The sequence below is a fragment of the Stylophora pistillata genome, chromosome 2 (genome assembly GCF_964205215.1).
Source record: "Stylophora pistillata chromosome 2, jaStyPist1.2, whole genome shotgun sequence".
In the NCBI taxonomy this organism is placed as follows: Eukaryota; Metazoa; Cnidaria; class Anthozoa; order Scleractinia; family Pocilloporidae; genus Stylophora; species Stylophora pistillata.
This window is the reverse complement of record NC_142520.1, coordinates 19,382,171-19,404,700: the sequence shown is the minus strand read 5'-3', so window position 1 is coordinate 19,404,700 and position 22,530 is coordinate 19,382,171. Positions and strand designations below refer to the sequence as shown.

At 38.2% G+C, this 22,530-nt stretch overlaps 1 protein-coding gene and 1 long non-coding RNA gene across 2 annotated transcripts; both read left to right on the top strand.

Annotated features, from left to right (window-relative positions):
- The first annotated feature begins 12,173 nt into the window (after positions 1 to 12,173).
- On the top strand, positions 12,174 to 14,832 carry LOC148737608 (uncharacterized). Its single transcript, XM_088747142.1, has 2 exons — positions 12,174 to 12,638; positions 14,561 to 14,832. The coding sequence occupies exons 1-2, from the start codon at positions 12,542 to 12,544 to the stop codon at positions 14,770 to 14,772; spliced, it is 309 nt and encodes a 102-aa protein (XP_088603268.1). The 5' UTR covers positions 12,174 to 12,541; the 3' UTR covers positions 14,773 to 14,832.
- A 58-nt stretch (positions 14,833 to 14,890) lies between these two features.
- LOC148737607 (uncharacterized) lies at positions 14,891 to 16,918 on the top strand. The gene is made up of 2 exons (XR_015996081.1): positions 14,891 to 14,993; positions 15,419 to 16,918. It is a non-coding gene; the product is annotated as an uncharacterized LOC148737607 (long non-coding RNA).
- Positions 16,919 to 22,530: the final 5,612 nt, after the last annotated feature.

The window sequence follows — 22,530 nt, the reverse complement described above, 5'->3', positions numbered from 1 at the left end:
TCTAATTTCTGACCTTTGAGTGACGTGGGAACGAATTAGTCAGAAATTAATATTCTGAAGGCACGTTGAAGAGGTTCGCGTGGCATCACGGTAGTTTCGGATTATTTAAGGGTTCGCGGGAAATTAAGTCATTCTAGGTCGGTAAGTCTTAGGTTTGACCACTTTCTTTTTACTTATTTAATGTAATTTTGTTTTACAACTCTCTGTAAGATATCACTGCTTTCATTTAATTTTCTGCGTGATTAGAAGTGTATTTAGGTTTATTTCAATTACCCTTTCCTCGGGGTACAGTGCTGCTGCATTAGATGAGGAATACGTTTCCACATATTTTTTGGCCACTTCTGAAGAGTGTTTTTTTAGTGGTTTTCGTATCTGGCGTAGCACAGGCTATTTTGTATAACCCTTTATTTTCAGTAAATACTTCCAGTACATTGTAGATTCTAGTAGGATGCGTATACTACAAGGCTGGCTGACTCATCCTAAATAAACTTTCTCATTGAATATCTCGCCTTAGTATAGTCAGAGTATGAACATCATTGAAAACCTGAGTTGAAAAAACTTAATAGTTAAATAAAATATGTAAAAAAAGCTATTAAACAATAGCTAATGAGAGGTCTGGGTGAAAGCAATGGCTTGTGTTTTTCATTGTGCAAGACCACCCAGGAAAAGAGAACGATTCTCTCTTGGGTATCGTCAACGAAAACCAAAGTAATCACATCAGCCTATCATAAGGAAAGGAACTATCACTTAGAACCAACGAGGACTCAAAATTAGAACTGCCCGAGGCGCGGGAAAACGCAGGGGTTCCCAGTTTGCCATTGGTTCTAGGTTTGCATCTGATTGGTTGAAAAGGTGTTAAGGGTTTTCTAGAACAAGCACACAACAGAGTGAGGCAAAATCTAGGTAGTCCCGGATTACTTTTGAAAATCTTGACAATTGAACCCAACGGTTACTATCAAAATACAGAGGTCGGTAGCTCAAATATATACAAGGAGTTGCAGGAGAGGGCCAAAATCTCTTCAGGAGTAACTGACACTGTCATATACATTTCCCACCTCGCATACAAGTAAAGAAATAAGAAAAAAGAAAAAGGCAGAATGCTTGGTAAGACAACTTTTTTCAAACCAGATGTATTGAAAAGTATATTTGGAATAGTTTCGGCGCTATTTGTTAGAAGAGTGGAGGTTCCCTTAAACCATTAAGAAATGTCACATCGGAGCTTTCTCAAAAGGGACTGTAATTGGCATTTTGCAAGGTTTGCTGACATTGCAGTAACCAGCTGCGACTTTCCTCAACTTGCATATGAAGATGATAATTTATTGTACGTACCAGAATGTGATCATCTGCCCCACAAATGAAACAGCTCTCTCCATCGATCATTAACATCAATGCCTCAAGGAAAAAAAAAAACAAACAAACAACAGAAATCATCGTAAAACAAAATGGATCCCGTCGTGCGTTTAATTCAGCCATGCCAATAGTTTCAGTATACAATAATTGTATTACAATGATTAATAATACTTAGTTTTTAAGACTTAATCTCGATTTATTCATAGATTATTTGAATAATACCTTAATCTGTCTATTGAATAAATTATTGATTTAATGTTTGAATAATTAGTAGACTGACTGCAAAATGATTAGTAGAACTGAATGAATTGATTAATGAATCATTCGATAATTCAAACGATCGATCGACAAATAACAAATAATGATATTCACAACACATCTGCAGGTACGTGTTATCTCATTACCTTCCATCTGAAATCTGTAGAGCAGGGAGGTGAACAACTTAACATTCCCCTTTTTAAAACTACAACAGGTCAGAGGACCTTTTATTATAGAAGTGTAGCCATCTGGAATAAACTTGACCCAAGACTGAAACTATATGAAAAACTAGCTTCTTTTAAGAGAGCTTTGAAAAGCTATCTCCTGAATGGCTCTTTATTTAAATAAGCATTCTATTTTTAAAGTTATAAGTAGCTTATATTGTATATAACGGCTTATTAGTTAGTTTTGTATGTATAGTACCAAGTATGTAAATTATGTAATTGTTCACTGAAAAGCCCCAGACGGAGATGTGATAAATAAAATGTATGTATGTATGTATGTAATTTCGTAAGTACATCATCTTAGACTTTCTCGTAGAAACTAAGGGAGGAAATGGCTCACTAGCTGGACAGGGTAACTAACTAACAACTGATTTGTAGACCAGTCAAACAGCGGGTTGACTATGTAGCCTGCTAAATGATCACCTGGCTAAAAAGCTGAGTAAATGATAGTATGACTTGCTTACTGACTGAAGGGCTGACTGACTTTAAGACTGACTGACTGGCTTACTCACTGACTGATTGATTGACCGACTGGTTGACTGACTGACTGACTGACTGACTGACTATGTTACTGACTGACTCACCGACCGACTGAAAACGAGATTTTGTTTGACCGATTCGTTAACTGATTGAATGACTGACTAACTGCTGTCAGACGGAGACTGACTGACTGACTGACCGAGCCGAATGAGTGGTTGAATAATGTAAGAATTATGTGACTAACTTTATTGCACGCTGGCTTTTTTTTTTGCTCATCTCCTTTAACGTTCGTTTTATTAAAGAAACGCGGATAAAATCGAGACTCCATTAAGACAAGATTTACGAATGAACCCAGTTCAAGCCTCCGAGTGACTGCGCCATTCCTCAGCGTGGAAAAATATGACATGTTAAGTTACAGAAATACAGCCAACCTTACCTTCGAAAAATGATCTTGGGGACCGTCTTTGCCGGAATGGCAGTAAAGTTTGAAAAATCCAGGAAACTCCCAAACACAACATTGAGCCGACAAAGAAGCAGCTAAAGACAAGTTTCTCCTACCAGTCTCCAGGGAATGGATTAACGACAGTGACGGGTCGCACAAGCATGTACGATGTAATGCACACAAACACAATAAAACCAATCAAATGAGTCCAAATATTTATTACCCGTTTCACTGTGAAGTTTAAAGATACTCTTAAAGCAGTATCTAAAACATGGCATCGGTGGTCTGTGGAAACTGGATGAAAATTAACTTCCGCAAGGCCAGTCTGGTAGTTCAGAATGGGACAGAAGGTGTTTTTCATTATGATATACCAACTCTGACTCCTGGTGAAATGATTTCTTCCTCTGCAACACCATTCCTAGTCTCTTGTGAATTTTCTTTTGCAGCGTTTTGCTTTCTTTCGTGTCTTTGAGGAGTACTAGTCATGTTTTTTCAACAATATAAGCCTCCTTTGAGCTCGTAAATGAGTACGATCCAACAGAGAAAACCTAATTCTGCCCAGTAGGCAAACATCAAATGAACACCTACAACGCCGGTTTAAGAAATCTAAACAGTAGTGACTATAGGTCATCGTATTCACCAGCTTCTCGCGTGCATTTATGCAAAATACGATTCTATGTGCTATTCTTTTACCCAGTAATTCAAACCTGTCCTTAATTCTAAAACAATCATTTCTTGAATTAGCTTATCAAACGGAAACGCACAGTTGAAATCACGCTATCTCAACAATGCTAATGATTGACTCCATAGAAAATATTGTCTCTAATGACGCTATAAAATTAACTTCAGCTTAAGGATGTAAACTTTTCTCTCTTAATTTAATGTATCAGCGTTTGGCATAAAAGTAAGTCTCAAGAGAAAGTGTAAGGTTCAGTTATTCGAACTACTCAGAGATGTGTTGCAAAACAATTCGATTTATAACACCATTTAGTGTTGTGGTGAAGATTATCCTCAAGCTGTCACTTAATTAATTGACCAAATCATCAGCCCGGATATAAAAAATCTCCCTATTATCTTTCCGTGTGCAGTTGAATTACCTTTAGTCAGCAGTTTGTCGCCTCAGTTCACTGATGCTTGTCTGTACTGCGGTTGAAATTTATAAGGATTATATTGCTCCTTACGCTTTCATTTGAACAACTGAAGGATAAAAATATTTTACGAGCATTTAAGATCTTAAGTTTATGTTGATTTCCTTACTTGGTTCCATCCCTTCTAATTGTTAACCGACAACAGAAAGAGAATCCGGTCTCGCCCGAGTCTTAATCCGTTTTCAGAACCATAGACAATGTTTGATAAATCATTCAAACGCATTACTAAGCGGTACGGATATTTTCATTGTTATGGTTTTCAAAGCTTTGAAAACAAAACTTACGCTTCAAATCCGGAAGAATCTTTCACGGACTCTAACAACTTCAGAAAGGTAATAACTTTGAACGCACAACAGTCACGCGCACTATCCATTGGGCTAACTGGGCTAACTGATCTACACTCTTTCACAGAAATTCACGAAAGTTAGTGATAGGAATTACACGATCCTCGACATCTGAATTTTTTCTACTTATTCTACTTATTATATAAACACTGACAAAAAACCTGACCATTTCGCTTTAGCTGCAAAAGGTGCAATTTATTATGGAACCTTAGTAACGGTGATATTTTCACTTGTGAACATAACGTGTTACTTTCACGGTGCGCGAAAGCTCGCCAAGTATTTCATTAGTGTTTATATACCAAAATATAATACCACACACTACTTCATTGACGCCTCCCCATGAGGCTAAAAGCGATATATGATAATGATAATGATGTTCAAAATCGTAACAACGAAAAAACAACGCGGTTCATCAAGTGGGTTAATAGTTATCAAAAAACATTTGATTTCATGACTATTAAAAATCTCTTCAAAAAAAAAAAACGTCTACTAGATAGTAGGGAGTCTTCTTAAAATCTAAATTTGTATAGGTAATCGCATGGGGCCGAGTAAAATGAAGGATTAATATCACGCGTGTTTTCGGAAGTTCCTGAAATTGCCCGAGTCACGCAGCGACGAGGGCAATTTCTGCAGCTTCCGAAAACACAAGTGATATCAAAACTTAATTTTACGAGGAACCATGTGATTACTTGTGTATACTATAAGGGGCAAAATGTTTTCTTACTGATCTCGCGCAAAATGGGACGCCATTGTTACAAAACAAACAGAAATTTCTTTATATTGGTAGCCGTTGCTAAGCGATTTTCAGCCAATCAATTTCAAGTAATTTTTCCCGGGGCAATTACAAAAATTAAAAAAAAAAATGCCCTCTGTCTTGACCAATCACAATTCAGTAATTTTGCCACCTATATGATAAAAAGTGGAATGTTAATCAGGACACAAAGTCTATAGTTTTAAGGTTTTTTCAAGCAACAAGGGGTGTTTAAAAGCTTCGAAATCCGTATTTCAATAAGAAATTTAAATACGAGCTTTTTGCTCGATCGCTAATTGACAATTGGTTTATGCTTTAGTGTGCACTATCGAGTTATGGAGCACCCGGGAAGTGGAGAGCACGAAAGAAGCGTAAGAGTTGCCCGAGGCAATAGCCGAGGGCAACTCTAGCTTCTTGAGTGCTCTCAGAACTTCCCACGTGCTCCATAACTCGATAGTGCACAGCTAAAAACATGAACCAATTGTTTTATAACATAGCCGGTGGAATTGTGCATTATATCCGACGCGAAAAACGGACAACAATATCAGAAGTGATTGTTCGCGATAAGCGAAATATCTGTTTGTGTCCAGTTGCCCTACCGTCATGTTTTCCATCGGAGTTTGTGTTTGTTTCTCGTTACACCAAGCTAAAATAAAAACAAGTTTTCTCTGAGTTTGAAAAGAAACCATCTAAAAGTTATTTTCGTGAAGGAAAACCAGACAGAAAGACTGTTATCGCTACATCTGTAATTTGATGTATATATGTAATCAAATGTGTTAATACTTTTGCAGACAGTTTTTCCGTCAGTTTTACTATTTCCGAGGACGACCGTAAATATTTATTTAACAATGTTAAAGCGGAAAAATTTAAGCTTATCTTTTAAGGTTGAAACAGACCAGTTTGACATTTGTTTGGTTTAACCAGAGTGTCTATCTGTCAAAATTTGTTGCATTTCACCCTCGGACAAGTGAAGCGACTGCGCTGATGCCGTCTCCTTTTCCATTGTTTTTCTCGTTTTCTGCCTCAGTTGAGAACTCTAGCCCAATGAAAAAGGTCGGAAAATTGTCTTCGTTTTGGGACTGGTGGGCCGAGTCTTTGTCTGTATCCAGTATTGTCGCAAAATATATTATTTTTCCCGCGCTCACAATGGCCGCTAGCGCGAAAAAAAAAAATTCTGGCGAAGCGATTTGCTCACGCTATCAGCGTGCACTATCGGGATTTTGAGCACCCTTACGTATATTGAATTTGATTGCGCGGCTCTGCTAGCTATGTTATAATTAATAACTGGTTCATGCTTTAGCCTGCTCTATCGAGTTATGGACGAAAGAAGCGTAAGAGTTGCCCGAGGCGATAGCCGAGGGTAACTCTAGCCTCTTGAGTACTCTCAAAGCTTCCCGCGTGCTCCATAACTTGATAGGGCACGCTAAAGCATGAACCAATTGATTTTAGAACATAGCTAGCAGAGCCGCGCAATCCATTTCATTATACGTAAGCGTGCTCAAAATCCCGATAGCGCACGCTGATAGCGTGAGCAAATCGCTTTGCCAGAAAATTTTTTTTTCGCGCGAGCGGCCATTGTTAGCGCGGGAAAAAATAATATATTTTGCGACAATAATGTATACAAACAGAGACTCGGCCCACCAGTCCCAAAACGAAGACAACTTTCCGACCTTTTCCCTTGGGTTAGAGTTCTTAAAAAGTGTGGCAGAAAAAAAGGAAAACAACGGAAAAGGAGACTCGGCATCAGCGCCGTCACGATTCGCTTCACTGTTCGAGGGTGAAATGCAACAAATTTTGACAGAAAGAAACTCTGGTAAAACCAAACAAATGACAAACTGGTCTGTTTCAACATTCAAAGGTAGGCTTAAATTTTTCCATTTTAAAATTGTTAAATATATATTTACAGCTGTTCTCGGGAATAGTAAAACTCAGGGAAAAATTGTTTGCAAAAGGATTAACACATTTAATTACATCAAATTACAGATGTAGCAACAACAGTCTTTCTGTCTGGTTTTCCTTCATGAAAATAACTTTCAAATGGTTTCTTTTTAAACTCAAAGAAAATTTTTTCTTATTTTAGCTTGGTGTAACGAGAAACAAATACAAACTTCAATGGAAAACATGACGGTAGGACGACTGGACACAAACCTGCGCAGGTTCTATGCCGAAGCGAGGAACATGTCCGGCGAATCCTACAGCAAATCCTCTTTCTTTGCTTTCAGGCACTCTATTGGGAAATACCTGAATGCACCCCCCCTAAGCAGAGGGCTCAAACTGACCAACCACAGCGTCAGAGCCACCGCAATCACCTTATGGTCGAATGCTGGTGTAGAGAACCGCCACATAATGGCACTGAATCTCTGGTCACCGTAGCGAACACAGTCTTACATTACAACACGCAGCCCTCGACATCACAGCTCCGTAGCTGCAGCGAAGTCCTTTCGAAAGGCTTGACCTCTGACAGATCCGAATCTCTTGCCACTGTAACCGCCATAAACATACAGAAAGAAGTGCAGGAAAACGGCCTCGTTGTGTTCACTACAACTGAGAAAACCACGAGCGGCTTCGGATCTTTCTTTAACAACTACACCGTTCAAAATGTCACCATCGCTCTTGGATCAAATTTTAGCCACACTTGTTGACATTTACTGTTATACTGTTCTCATTGTTTACTCGGACCGTTTTGCAATGGTCTAATTTCGGCAATCGATATACTTTTTGATGCATTTTGACTTACGTTAACTCTTCTCTTGCGCGAAGTGTTCGTTTTCTCAGAGAAACAGAAAATGTGGCGTGTTGTAAATTAACCAATTAAACCGCAAAGTTTCTTCTCTGTCGTTAGGAGAGTTTTATAATTAATCAGGAAATAATTGTTAAATAAAAGTTCCATTCTTCAGCTTGATTTCTTTTTTAAAAATAAAGAATTAAGCACTTAAACGCAGTAAAATAAAGCTCGAGCCTTAAACAGAAAACTTAAAAAAAACTATTTCCTATTTTGCTTAATATTTCGGCTTAACGCGAACAATCAATTCTGATATTATTGTCCGTTTTTCGTGTCAGATTTGATGCAAAATTCCACCGGCTATGTTCTAAAACAATTGGTTCATGCTTTAGCGTGCTCTATCAAGTTATGGAGCACGCGGGAAGCTTTGAGAGTACTCAAGAAGCTAGAGTTACCCTGGGCTATCGCCTCGGGCAACTCTTACGCTTCTTTCGTCCATAACTCGATAGAGCAGGCTAAAGCATGAACCAATTATTAACTAGGCACAGCTAGTTTACATCGGCTTTAGTGTGTCATCTCTTGCACATCGATTTTATTATTTCTGTTCATGTCATATTTTAGATATTTCATAATTCCCACCGTGAGCTTTTACTGATTACTTATTTCATACATTGCTAATTTTGAGGGCCTCACTGAAAACCGCTATGGCGAACTGGGCTCCCTCTTTAAATATTTTTTTAATAATAACTATAATGATGTACATCCCGAGTATATACCGTCGTTAAGCCATTATAACCGGCGGTCAGAACAATCAGTGCAAGTGTGGTGTGATCAAAATGTTTCTCGTCCCGGTGAAAGCAGGCTAGCGATGCTTTTAATGAAGTTTTGGGCAACTTTGATGAGCAGTGAAACAGTTTGCTGAAGAACAAGGCACGAACAATTTCAAGAAGAACGTTTATATGAGGTGAATAAACTTATACCAATGATCTTGGCCAGACCCGACGATAGACGTTTCTAAGCCCAAGCAATTATTTAAAATTATCTTTACTGTTAAATAGTGATACAGTGCGTCTCGTGTATTTCATTTATCGCGTAGATACATGGAGAAAAACAGCCTCGTAACCCTGCCACCGGATCAGTTCCAAGGCTTGTCCAAATTGAAAGACCAGCTCAGTAAGTAAACCCAACAATTTTATTTGAACGAGATGGCGGACGGAAATTATACCTAACTGCACTAGTAAAAATTCTTGACCTTTCGCGAGATATCTGATCATCTGTAATCCGGCAATGTTCATTAGCGGCTGTCGTATTACTTGGTTAATTTAAATTTTCTGTTAGGGGATGTGGGATTGCGAAAAAAATAAAGAACACATACTTGAGGAATAAGTAATTCTAAATTATAAGTTAAATTGTATCTGTGGCGTGACACAAAAAGTGAGCAGACTTATTCCTTCACCCTTGTTCTGCCTACGGTTTCGTTGAATTACTCAACTTGTGTGCCTTGGCTGGCTTAGATTCAGACACCTTAAGCTTGGAAGTTACCAGAGTCACGTATGACATTGCTCGAGTTTGAAGTTGCTATTACATCCAAGATAGCAACTGCCAACTCTGATCTCATTGGCATGATGTCACATGACAGAAAAAAAAATAGAATTATTAAAAGGACGTAGCGATTCTTTCCCATATATAAATCAGCGCGTACTCATACTCGCATTAAGCGAGGCAACCGTTAACTGCCATTACCTAATTTTTTAAGTAGTCCCAAGCAGTGAGGTATTTTTTATCTCCTTTTTGATAATTTATAAAGATTTTTTTTTTATAATAAGACGCGGAAGAGTTGATAAAGCTATTAAAAGTTTTTTTTGCAATGGAAGTTTGCTTCTAGAGTTTTCTGTAATTTAAGTAATAACGATCCGTCGTCTTTGTTGTTCAAGGGCTGTTTATAAGAACAATATTCAGTACCTACAGCGTGGAGTTTTTAAAGACTTAACAAACATGCAGCTCATGTAAGTCTCTGTTTCTCATTAGCATTTTTAATGGACGCTAATGAAGCACTGCAAAACTGGAGTCTTGTGAGAGTGCAGTCGTCGGCATGTTCTGCATCTCCGTCATTTGAGTAGGTTGTGTCAAAAGTTACACACGAGTGACCACGATTGACAGCAAATGACCACGAGTGAACACCAACATCCAAGGGTGAGCAGGAAGTTATATATTTGGCTGACATCATAATCTCATTATCATCAGGTGACTTCATCCAAAAACATGTGATTTCAACGTAGATAAACCATTCACGGAGACTGACATTTGCAAACAATGTATTACTTCCTTCATTGAAAGCGTAGTTCCCAGAGCTACTTCGCTGTCAAAAATTGTTGCCCAATTAGTCCGTTTCCGTCCAGAATCCCGGCAGACAGAAGAAATTAAGTTAGGGGAATGAATGGGAAGAAAACGAGCGATAAATACCAAAAAATACGTTAAAATATAAAATAAAAGTTAAAAACAAAACAAACGAAAAAAAAAAGCAAAGATACAAAGTTGACAGAGAAGACTCTTCTCTTCGTCACGGTGACGAGTGATTGAAACCGGATAAAAGGTTCGTGTGGTGGGAAGCAGGAAGATGACACCACTCCTTCCTTCCTCTAGTTACTGCTTACTGGTTACTCTTGATCACACGAGTCACTAATGGCAAGTAGTGGTCATTCGTGGTCGCTCATAGTAACTCGGAGTTACTCGTGGTTACTCGTGGTTACTCGTGGTCACTCGTGGTCACTCGTGGTCACTCGCGGTCACTCGTGGTCACTCGTGGTCACTCGTGGTCACCACGGTCACTTGTGGTTACTCATGGTAACTAGTGGTCAATCATGATCGTTCGGGGTTCCCTCGTTGTCATTTGTGGTCACTCGTGCTCATTCGGTGTTACTCGCGCTCTCTCACAATCACTTATATTGGCTTTTTTTTTTAATTAACTTTATGTTCTAATGTTTGTCATTAACGAGTTACCCTTTCATTCTATCGTCGTTTACAGAAGCTTTTACTTCAACAAAATCCGCACAGTGAGCAACGAGCAATTTAAAGATATCGCGCCAAGTATTCGATTCCTGTGAGTATGAACAAACTACTATTATTCGAGGCGTACGTGTGATTAAGCTTCACCGTGAGTGAATTCCAAATTCAAAGGAGACAATGCCCATAACTCTCGGATTAGCGTCCCTTCCCCATCTTTACAGACAAGTAATGCAGTCAGCCTAATCATGCAAGTTGAGAATTGCACTATTCGCGCTGCCCATAGATACCTTTAAGAGTATAAAACCATAGTGGTTAAACTAAGGATGGGCTTTGTATATGAATGCACTGTTATACCGTTATCACGCACAAGTTTTCAGTATAATCCTAAAACCAATCAGATCTGGCCACCGAGAGCTTTTAGGAAAACTAAATTAGGGCTTCCTTTCAATGAAAAGTCCCCTCTCAAGTAGATTACAGTTGTAATATGGCATGTATACACATTTCGAGATATTGGGCATGTTTTACGCACTCAGTAACGAATTATTCTTATTCAGATAAGTGTGACTATGTTGGGAAGGGGGTCTTGGTTACTTACTCTCTCGTCTTCTAAAATGCCCTTTTTTCCCATTACTTAGGGTCCTAACTGAATTGTTAACAACGAAATTGAGGCAACTTTGTTCACTGACAATGGTATACTATTCCGTTCCTTCATGCCCTCTAAATCCACCTTTTAAGAGCTACAAGTCAAAGGGAATTTGTTCGATTGCTCTCAAATTTTGACAGTAGCTGGTTTTACATACAAGCAATAAAAAATGTCTCCGAATTTTTTATCTCTAGATACTTTTTGTTCCAGAGCGATTATTGTACGATCACTCCACATTTTTTTTAATCCTATTTCAAAAATGTTCTGTAACCTGTCACTGAAATTGAATTTGGCACATCGCAGACATGTCTTTTGTAGCGCTTTGGCCCCGGTAACGGAGGAACACATTAAATTAGGGAAAAACAAAATTCGCTTTGACTTGTAACGTTCAAAAGGTGATTCGGGCGCTCGTATTTATAAGTCGTGGAAAATTCGATAATTCAATTTTTTTCAAAGTTTTTGCTATTCTCTGATAGCCAGTCCTATAAGCTCTAATTTGATATGGGGTTTAGATATCTACAGTTTGAACCGGACGCGCTACTTCGCTGGCACGCGAGACACCCCTGAAGGTGCTCGGTAACCTTAAGCCGAAACGGAGCTGCTAAATTTGCGAAGCGAGTAAGCTGCGAAATGCGATACGCTAAGTTCTTCAAAAGACTGATGAAACGGAGGAACTGAGAAACGATAGAACTGTGGATCGGCGGAGCTGCGGAATATGTTGGGACGCGGAATGACCGAATACATTTTACGCATGAAAAAAAAGAGCCAAAAAAAATGGAATCGCAATAAAATAGGAAAATTATTCATAATTCACAAGCGAAGTAAAACAAGCATAGGCATGTTGGAGCCCAGGGGATTGGAAACCATGAGTCTTTCGAGCTAGCCCCTTTGTTATATTAACATTGTTAGCATTATTATTATTGTTGTTAATACTATTATTTGTTACCATTTTATTACTGGTTGAATGTCAATTGGACAGTATATTCCTGAATCATCTTACTCTTGTGGAACAGGGTAGTCATCATTATGTGGGATGCGGCAGGTTTTCTGTTTAGCCTGTGAGACAAATATTCTCCAACTCTACGTGATAGCGTCTAGCCTTTTTTTAATGCTATTAAAATTTTGCTTCACCAGTGGCCACATACAGTCTTTGACTGTTTATTTTTGTTCTTGATGCCTTGCATCTTGGTACGACGTATGCTGAGTCTTAAATTCCAGCAATTCTTGGGCTATTTGATGGAAAAGTGTGGACGAAATCAAAACAATGAAGGTACGTTTATTGAAAACCATGTTTTTGGGAAATAAGGATTATCATTTTGTCGTGCATTGAAGACGCGGTTTCTCAAAACAAACCTGTTCTACTGAAGTTTACGTCAAAATATACTTAACGTTGACATTAGATCAAGTAATGGTTTGTACAACCTCAGTCTTCCGAACAACCACAGGCATGAGAAATTCATTTCTCACTTTGAGGAATGCTTAGTTCTTATCAACCGAGCGGGAGGTCTGGGTGGGAGAATCTTGACCAAGGTCACCAGTACAGACCTAATGCGACCTAGCTCGGTTACTGAAGATGTTTATCATATGGCTGTGTCTAGAAAGTAACGGAATATTATATTCTTTGTACCTCTTTTTTTCTAGACCGGTCTAGATGCCGGTCTAGATGGGAAAATCTAGACCGCTTTCAATATTGATTTCAGTCAATCAAATTCGTGAATTCAGTAGTTCCCAATCCTTGTGAGAACAGCCATATAATAACTAGAGGTAATTTTAATTAGTTTGATTTTCCTCGGTTGAGGGTACGTTAAGACAACCTGAAGGAAAGTCATCATCAGAGTCTTGCTGAGCGGATTTGCATATTTAAGAGTGGCCCTCTGTGATGTCAGCTTTCATTGATTCAGCTTAGCATTTGTCGTGCAAGGTTGTTTCACTAAATCTCATTAGTTCTTGAAATCTGATTAAGTTTCATTACCACGCGATAACCTTCTGGTGATTGTACCTCTGCATGATTATCTTGCATGATTAGCATGGCTTATCTTGCATGATTAGCATGCCTTATCTTGAATGATTATCATGCCTTATGGACCAACTAACCCTTGAAGTCGGAGGCCAGGATGGGCGAAGGAAAAAAACACTTAAAATGACCGGAAATTAATAAATGGATAATTACTGAGGCATATGGCATTATGAGAAATATTGATCCCCATGAAGTCCTATTGTTCTGTGTCTGTGTTGGATCTTCGATTTTAGTCGCACCTATGTGTGATGATTGTGATGCTCATTGCTATTGTTCTTTGTTGTGATGAATATATCTTAGATTTTAATTGTGCCAAGGGTTGTTATTGTAGCTCGTTGTTATAGTTGTTCAAAACAATTCTAATGATGGAATTAATTCGTGCAAGGCGTGTAAGACTACTAAGTTGCATACTTTATAAGCCTGAGAATTGAGTCATTGTACTCAGTGCGAACCTGGGTTTAGAAAGAGGATGGATTCGTCGGAAGACGTAGGACTATTTATAACACAGAGCTCTACGAAGGCAGATATTTCATAAGAAATCGAAGATAATGTAGTGTAACGCTTGGACATTTCTGTCAGTGCTTTAATTCTTTATCGACTTCTAAGGGCGGCGTTTCTATTTTCTTTTTTTAAACAGAGCAAAGATTTAGAGCGCCAATTACAGGGTCAGAATGCGAGAAATTTGACAAAAGTTGGGTTTCAGACGTGTGGGTCTTGAAAGCCTATGAGGAGTGGAAGAAGCAATATTTTTAATAATTGTAACCTGCACACTGCAATATTTTTTATATTGCAGCATGCTTATTTAGCGCGTTTAATTATATTACCCCTGATGATTTCCCTGCTAACAAAAAGGACCTCCTCCGCTTTCCTCATACAGTTGTTGTGTCATCTTAAAGACTACAATCGTTGATTTGATGCAGAGAGAGAACAATAGAATTTCATGGGGATCAGTAATTATAACCCGTTAATAGCCGTCGGACGTCTCATTTAAACGACAGGGTTACCCGGTAAAGTTCAAAAGAAATACCGCTGATGTTTATGGGAGAAACTACCTTATGAACATTGCTACTTGCTATCATAGCTGTTGTTTTAATAAATACTGTCAAGAGAAAGTGCATAGGAAGTTGCACTTATTGTACAGAGCACTTTTTATTTTCTAACGTTTCACTTTTCAGTTCTAATCGATCGAGAGGCAGAGAGCGATGACAGTGATGACAGTGTTAACGAATCGAAAGATCAAAGTGAGCATGAGCAAAACGCAGAGCAGACCGATCGTGAAGAGCCTGGAGAGAGAGATGAGACTGAACAGGATGAAAAACCAGAGGAATACCACGAAGGCCAATCTGAGCAGAAAAACGAACCTAAAAGAACCAGAAAAAGAATCTGAAGAAAAACATGAGGATGAAATGGAAGACGAGCCTGACAAACAATAAGAAGAATCGGAAAACGAGTGCATAGAATCCAATGGATAAGATGAAGATGACATTGAAGATGAGCCTAACAAACAAGACGAAGAACTTAAAAAGGACTACGAAGAATCTGAAAGGCAAGACGAAGATGGCATGGACGATATAGCTGGAGAAGACGAACAATTAATCGCGAGTAAGGGTATTTATACTAACCCTAGCCCCTGCTTTCTTTGAAAAAAGAAAATAAGAATTCTGATGTATTGAGATCTTTTTCATCAACTTGGAGGACTAATACTGAATAACATCCCCTCGCTATTCCTCAACCAAATTGTTTGTTTCTACAATTTCGTCACCCTTGTTACCCCGCTGAGCTACATTCAGCGGTTTACTGGAATAGTGAAAGAACTTTAAGCTCATTGGGAAGGCTTGGAACTGTTTTTCTTTCCGCAAAGCGACACGGTAGCGTTCTCGGGAAGCGCTTTTGCGAGGTTTGCGTTGTTCTACGGTGCCCCACTTTATATAACAAGCTCGCTATGAATTAGTCTAAGCAGAGTGTAAGTATTTAACACAGGGCAAGTTACTGAATGTCTTCTTTTTGCCTTGTGTCATGCTATTATGCCATAGATAGACACCAAGCAGATGCTAATCTCCCAGCAGTCTTAGGGCGAGAGTCTCCAAGAGCAGCGCTGGCCACGTTTGACGATGACAGTGATCTTGATCAGTTTTACGAAGCGCTGGATGATATAAAAGAAACGAGTGTGTAATCCATAACACTGTATTCACAGATGAGTGCATTCTTCGTGTAACAAATTTCATTTGAAATGGATTAAGTAGTTACCTGTATTAGTTTTCGTAAATAGTGTCAAAATACAGTTGCCATAAGGTTATCAACTCAAGACTGGCAGATACAGTGACCCATAACATTAATATCTAAGGGTTTTTTCTTGATAAGTAGTTAACCTTTGAGTTTATATCATTTATAAAATTATTTCAGATGCAGATTGAATTTCAGTTTAATTAGTGCTAAGCGTAGAAAAAGTAACAGCATATGGAGTTGTTTAATATATAGGGTCTGATTAGAACAGTAGGAAAACTTAATAGACTGATAGAGAAAAGACTATTGTCAGTCCTTATTTACTTGTCATTTGTTAAAACTGGTGAGATTTTAAGTAGATGGCTGTGTTGTTTGGCAATGCTAAGCCATAAATCGTATTTATTCGATCTAACGCTTATGTCAATACCTTACTTATGAATTGTTCAATTCAACCTAAACATCTGAGACACTCAGTAGATGGCTGTGTCGTATTGTAATGCTAGGTCATGAATCATAATAATTTAATTTACTTATGATTTTTGAAATTCAATATTAACGTCTTATGATATATTTTGTGGATGGCTGTTGTGTAGCAATGCTAAGCCATACTTTGCCTTTATTCAATTTGAAGTTACCATCACTATCATACCTATTGTAAGCATGCAGTAGCAGGCTGAGCAATGATCATATTTATTCAACCTGAAGTTATCTTACTCATGATTTTGTCATAACAGTGGTAACATCTGATATGTTTAGTAGATGGCTGTGTTGTATTACAATGCTTAAAGCCATGAATCATATTTATTCAGTCTAAATTCACTAATGATGTCTTACTCAGGATTTATTTCATCACAATCGTAACTTCCGCTATGTTTAGTAGAAGTTTGTGTGGTTTAACAATGCTAGGCCTTGAGTCGTATTTATCCAATTTTAAGTGGCTATTGATATCTTACTCATGCTTTGCTAAAAAAACAATGCAAGATCTTAAGTAACTAGTAGATGGCTGCATTTCTTAACAGTGTTATGCCATAAATTTTATTTACCCCACGGCACGCATGTACTAAGTGCTCAAGTCAGATGAGGTATGTGTATCTGGCTCACATATTTATTCATTTGGATTTTTTGCTCTCTCTACTCCTGAGAAAATTTTGCAGAAGCTCGTACAAATTGAAAGAAAAAAATGTTACTGACGTAATACAGAAAGACAGGAAGACGAACATCAACTGAGTGATATATATCAGTCAAATCTGTGTTGGTAAACTGTCAACTATCCAGTGAAGTCACTGTATATTGTCAAGCATGTCTGCCTAAATAAAAAAAATTTTAAAAAAAATCGTGGTTTGTTCTAGATAACTATCCATTAACCCATAAACCCATTGACCCCTAAGAGTTACTAGCATCTAGTTTCTCCTTACCCCCTCCCCCCATGTTCCTCAACTCTTTGACCCCTAAGAGTTACTAGCATCTAATTTCTCCTTACCCCCTCCCCCCATGTTCCTCAACTCTTTGACCCCTAAGAGTTACTAGCATCTAGTTTCTCCTTACCCCCTTCCCCCATGTTCCTCAACTCTTTGACCCCTAAGAGTTCCTAGCATCTAATTTCTCCTTACCATATCACCCCTGTATCTAACAGTAAGGTCACCAGAATAAAGGAAATAATCGTCATATTCAGAAGCCCTCAATTGTTAAACAAATTCTTCTCAAGACAGTTTCGAGAATATGCATATTGATGTTAGATGTACCTCTATCAGCTTAGAGGCCATGAGGGAATTTTTTTTAATGAAAATTTCCAGTGCCTCAACAAACTGCCATAATAATCCTAAATTTTCTTATTTGCTCTAATCACCTGCCCCGAATTCAGGATATAAATGTAGTCACGACGAAGTAGTATTCTGGCGGATTGTACGGAGCTGATGGTGGATGTAGAAGTGTTACAGTCTGATAAAGTTCTATTCATCCGACAGTGAATTCGCGTGTGGGAGGATAGAAGGAAACGTTTGACTTGATTTGAAGCGGATCACCAAAACCCACATCCACAAGTTACTAATGAAAAGCGTCCTGATATGCCACAATGAAGAGATTATAAACTCTTTTATAATCACTTGGCCATGATAACATGCATGCTGGCAAACACTAAGTCTCTGTTAAATTTCCTCGTTTGCTGCGCTCACTCGTGAGATATTGAGTTGAACACAAGGAGAGAAATTAACAGACCACATCTACAAACAACCATGTATTATTTTGTTTATTACATAAACGCCATAGGCTTTTACTGACAAGGAAATACTGCGAATGACCTTTGATTGAGAATGGTGAATGCATTTCCTTTCGTTCATCATCCTGACAGATTGGTGTGAAAGGCGAGTGACATGTCAGCAGCTAATTGGAGGTATCAAACACATGTAAAAATTGTCATAGTTTTAGGAATATTATAAGGGCTTGAAATCCTTGCAAAACAATGCACTTTTGATAATGAATAATGTTACCGTAAGATGAATTGGAAATAGGTTTTCTGACTGAAAGACCAAGCATCAAACTTATTATTGGAGTGTAACTAGCGTTAACCGGTTGCTATGTAGTTGCTTTACCCTTTACGCCCTGACCTGACATCAGAATGCATGTTCTCCTTACTATTCTCTATACATTTCCTATGTTGCCGATAGGGAGAATTTGTGTAACAATCAAGAGCTTCTTGAGTTGGTGATCATTTCCTTCATTCTCCTGAACTTGAGGTGTGATTTAGGGGTGATATTGTAGGGAGAAATTAGATACTGGTCACTCTTAGAGTTTAAAGGGTTAATGTTTGCCGAAGAGTCTGCAAACATTCACACTGAAACAATACTAATGCTGGATTGTAAAGGGTTCATTGACAGTGACACTTCTCATAGTTAGTAGAGGGGGACTGGTTAGGAGACCCAGCGAACTTCCGAGGACCGGCCTTTTGTTTAGATTTTGATGTTGAAAGTTCACGCCTCGCTGAATGTGCACAACAAACTTTTTAATATAGCGTACAGTGACGAAGAAATATGCTTGTTTGGAGACGATTTTCTTGCAGTTTTAGTATAACTAGAAGACTTTCAAGACATTGGAGGAAGAATTTGCACCTAATAAAACTTATGTGAGTGATAAAATGTCGCATTTGGCTTGTTTTTGTAGTTTATTTAGTAAGATGTGCCTGAATCTCGCGTTAATCGTATCGTTAATCAATCTTATCGTTGGTTTCCAGTTCTTTTTATTGACTGTTTTTGTATATATATTCATTCCTTTGGTTCTATTCTCGTTATAATTGTTTTTAATCTGATTTGGCCGACCACTTTGATAAAATTGAGTAGAAACAAAGGCTTTGAGTACGGCAAACAGTCCAAAAAGATAAAATTATCATTTCAAATAGAGTTCTTGTTCTCGTTGAAATATAGTAGAGAAAATGAAGGAGGCTTTAAAGGAAAACAATTTTTATTCACCTAAGTGAATGTCGTGAAAAGTTTGCACGTGCTCATAATAAAGTTTTCCTGTTTCGGTATAATTAGTAGTTGATTAAGTGAGTTATTATTTCTTGTCGCCAACATTGATTGGTGGAATGTCAAAGGAAGTATTAACCGGCGTCGTATAATCGAGCCTTCAAAGCCAAAGATGTATTTAATCAAATAGTCGCTAGTAAAACTGCATGCATAGATTAACACTATGATTGTCGAGCAAGCCGATGTAACAGGAAATTAGTGGCCACGAATCCTTGAAGAATGTGTAAAACAAAACTGGAACTTTGTCAATTTAGCTTAAATTATCTTACCACTCCGGACTTACGTATCTGGGTGTGCATATCCGTAGCTTATAAAACAGCATTTTTGTAACTCAAGGAAGATGGGATTGAGATAGCTCGTAGAAAAGAACGTGTAATGTTGGATTGGGAAGAATAAAGTCAAGTTAACCGAAAAGATACAGTCCAAGTCTGTAGAACCAGCGTGCGCAGAGTTTCCTTCTAACGTAAGTGAGAATTTCTGCGAATGTGAAATACAAATATAAAATGATCTTTATAAGTTACACAAAACATATCAAAATTTGTGGAAATAGGTTTTATGAATTTTGATTAGATTATCAATATTATACTCAGAGTGCAAAGTAGTTGTGTGCTTCACTTGATGTGAGAAACACCATGTTATTTCAAACAACAAAAATGTGCAAACATTTAAATATATCATTGAGAAAACTATTTTTCAAATTGCATTTTCTTCAGTTTTAGAATCAACTTACAAGCCTATTGCTATTAGGTAGTCTAAACAAATTTTATTACAAACAAAAATTATTTTAAAATTTGATTTACTTGACAGCATATTAAAAAATTTGTCTTATCAAGAAATATTCATTACATGATACTGCTATACAATACTATATTTCTACACAGTCCTTCTTTTCTTTTGGCATGCCAATTTAGTATCTACAACCTCCACCCATGCTCCGGTTTCTTGTCCTTTCTACCCCTTGTGTTGCCACTCTGGCAAGAAACTGACCTCTGGATTCTGATTGTGTTGTTGTTGTACCCAAACATGCGGATGTCTGGGTTATCACTGCGTCGGCCAATTTTGCGTTGCTTGCCAAACTATTCCTCAACAGGGTCTTGGAAAAAACGCTCCGTAGCAACAAACTGCATCCCCTCTTGTTTCCAGCACACACACTGCTTCCCAGAACAGTGACATTAGTTGAACAGATGTGACACCAGAGGTAGCATAATATGAAAAACAAAACTTAAGTTCTGTGCGCATTCCTCTGGTGAAGAAAGCTAGAACATGTAGCAATCATGTTGGGTTTCTTTAGTGTGGCAAAGTTCAGTTCAGGATCTCCAAGGTCTACAAACCCAATGAGTTCTCCAGTGGTGTTATCAAAAACAAGGTTTGCCGTCACCTTCATTCGTCAAAGAGGAGAACTATGTATCGTTGAAAATCAATGTAATTATTTGTTTCACCTTCAGTTCCTCGATCACCTCCTTCTGGATGCCCCTTTTTGGCTTTATGGCATTGCGATAGCCTCTTTAGCGTCTTTGACTAGGAAGAACCAATACTCTACTGTTTCTCAATTCTTCGTAGCAAGAAGGGGACTTGGCTGCTAATGAAAAGCAAAATTTTATCATCATCGGGTGATATCGTACTCCTGTTGGTGTCTTAGAAAACAGTTTCTGCTGTTCTTGCCAAAATAAGTTCATAAAAAAAATAAAATTTTTTTTGAATCGTTTTCGGGATTTTCCGCGGTTAAAATATCTTTAAAACCGACGTTTCGATCAGTTTTAGTGGTCTTCTTCAGGTTGTTTAATGTTGTCAATATGGCGGTTTGTTTAGCCTTTTAGCTTGGTGACCGCACATGATGTTCTGTAATAATTACACGACTTTTAAACGATGTGAAATTGCGCGGGAAATGTGATCTGAGGTCTATCAAGTACTTCTACTTTTGCGATAATTCACTCACTACCTATTACAGTCTTTTTTCATGATCAAAGAATGAATTTAGGACTGGTTTCCATGCTTCAACGTGGTCAAAATTGTTATAAGGACTCTCATTCCGCGATGTTTTTCTCGCATGTAGCGACTCAATATATTCCTTCTAGGACTTTCCTTTGCTTTAATACCCTCTTTCTGGGTGATTGGACCTTCTCTTCACATTTATGTTTGTGTGAGTCTTCTTGTTATAGACGGAGTACATTATCTTCTTGATCACCCAGAAAGTATGAAAAGAGCCATTATAAAAGGTTTTTCTGACAGAGCGAGGGCTTTATGTGATGAAGAACACCGAGAAGACGAACTACACAACTTCGAAGACGTGTTTGTAGCCAGTGCATACCCCAGAGAAACAGTGAGAAGATTTATGGAACAAAAACTTCAACAGGTAGACAAAAGAGAAAAGGAAGAACAAGAAAATCGTGGAGTCGTGACCATACCATATTTAAAAGCGTTATCTGAGCAGTTCAGAAGAACTGCTTACCGACACTCTTTTCGAGTTGCTTTCAAGCCTGGAAGAAAAGTAAAAGAGTTTAAACGCACATGTCGAGAGCCGCTTGGTGAAAAGCAGAAATGCTTTGTATATAGGATCCCTTGCTGTAACCTTGAGAGGTTACCCTTGTGGAAAGCTCGACTGGTGTAACGTAAATAGAGTCGGAGCTGAATTCGAACGCACGTATAATGCCAAAGTCCAAGTTTAATCCAGCAGACGTAAATACAATCAACGTATGACTACTATGCCGATAGCTTGAAATTATGATGGTAAAGCTTTGTGACTGCGTGATTTGAACTGTAAACGAAATAGGACAACTACCGAAGTCTAATGAGCTACAAGAACGTAACGCTAAGAACAAAGAAACGACTATGTAGAAAACTAAAAGCCCAAAATAAAATGGACTGTGTGACGAAACTAAGATAAAACAAACCTAAAATAAATGTACAGGAACTTACTTTGGTCTAGCTCCTAGAGGAGACAACAGCGTGCACGATAGCAAGAAAACCTTTGGTAGATAGCCGTTAAGCTCGTAGCCAATCGCAAGAAAATCACTGAATACACTCGCGAATGAAAACCTCAAACCTCAAACCTAACACGTGTCGGAAAAAGGAAAGAGTCCTTACGTAGCGAGCTAAATTACGTAATGTATTGACCAGCGAACGAAACGTCCTATAAAACTTTTAGCAGGTACCATTAACACTAACGTAAACGAAATATACAAAAACCCGTTTGAACCTAACACTTGCAACTGCCAGAATACTGTGTATGTAGAAAAAACATGGCGCCGTTTCCAAACAAGAAAGAAAGAAAGAACGCATGGACAAAGTGAGACTAACAAATGAGGACCTTTATAAAGGAAACACTCTATCGGCCGAAAAATGGATGGGCAAAGAAGATGGAGGCCTAGCACGACACACCGTGGAGTGCCAAAGTGCGTGGTGTT

Excerpts from the sequence above, each read along its gene's own strand:
- LOC148737608 (XM_088747142.1), top strand. The coding sequence starts at position 12,542 with ATGCCTTGCATCTTGGTACGACGTATGCTGAGTCTTAAATTCCAGCAA. Across the intron at positions 12,639-14,560 it reads ACGAAATCAAAACAATGAAG|TTCTAATCGATCGAGAGGCA; the intron begins GTACGTTTATTG and ends TTCACTTTTCAG.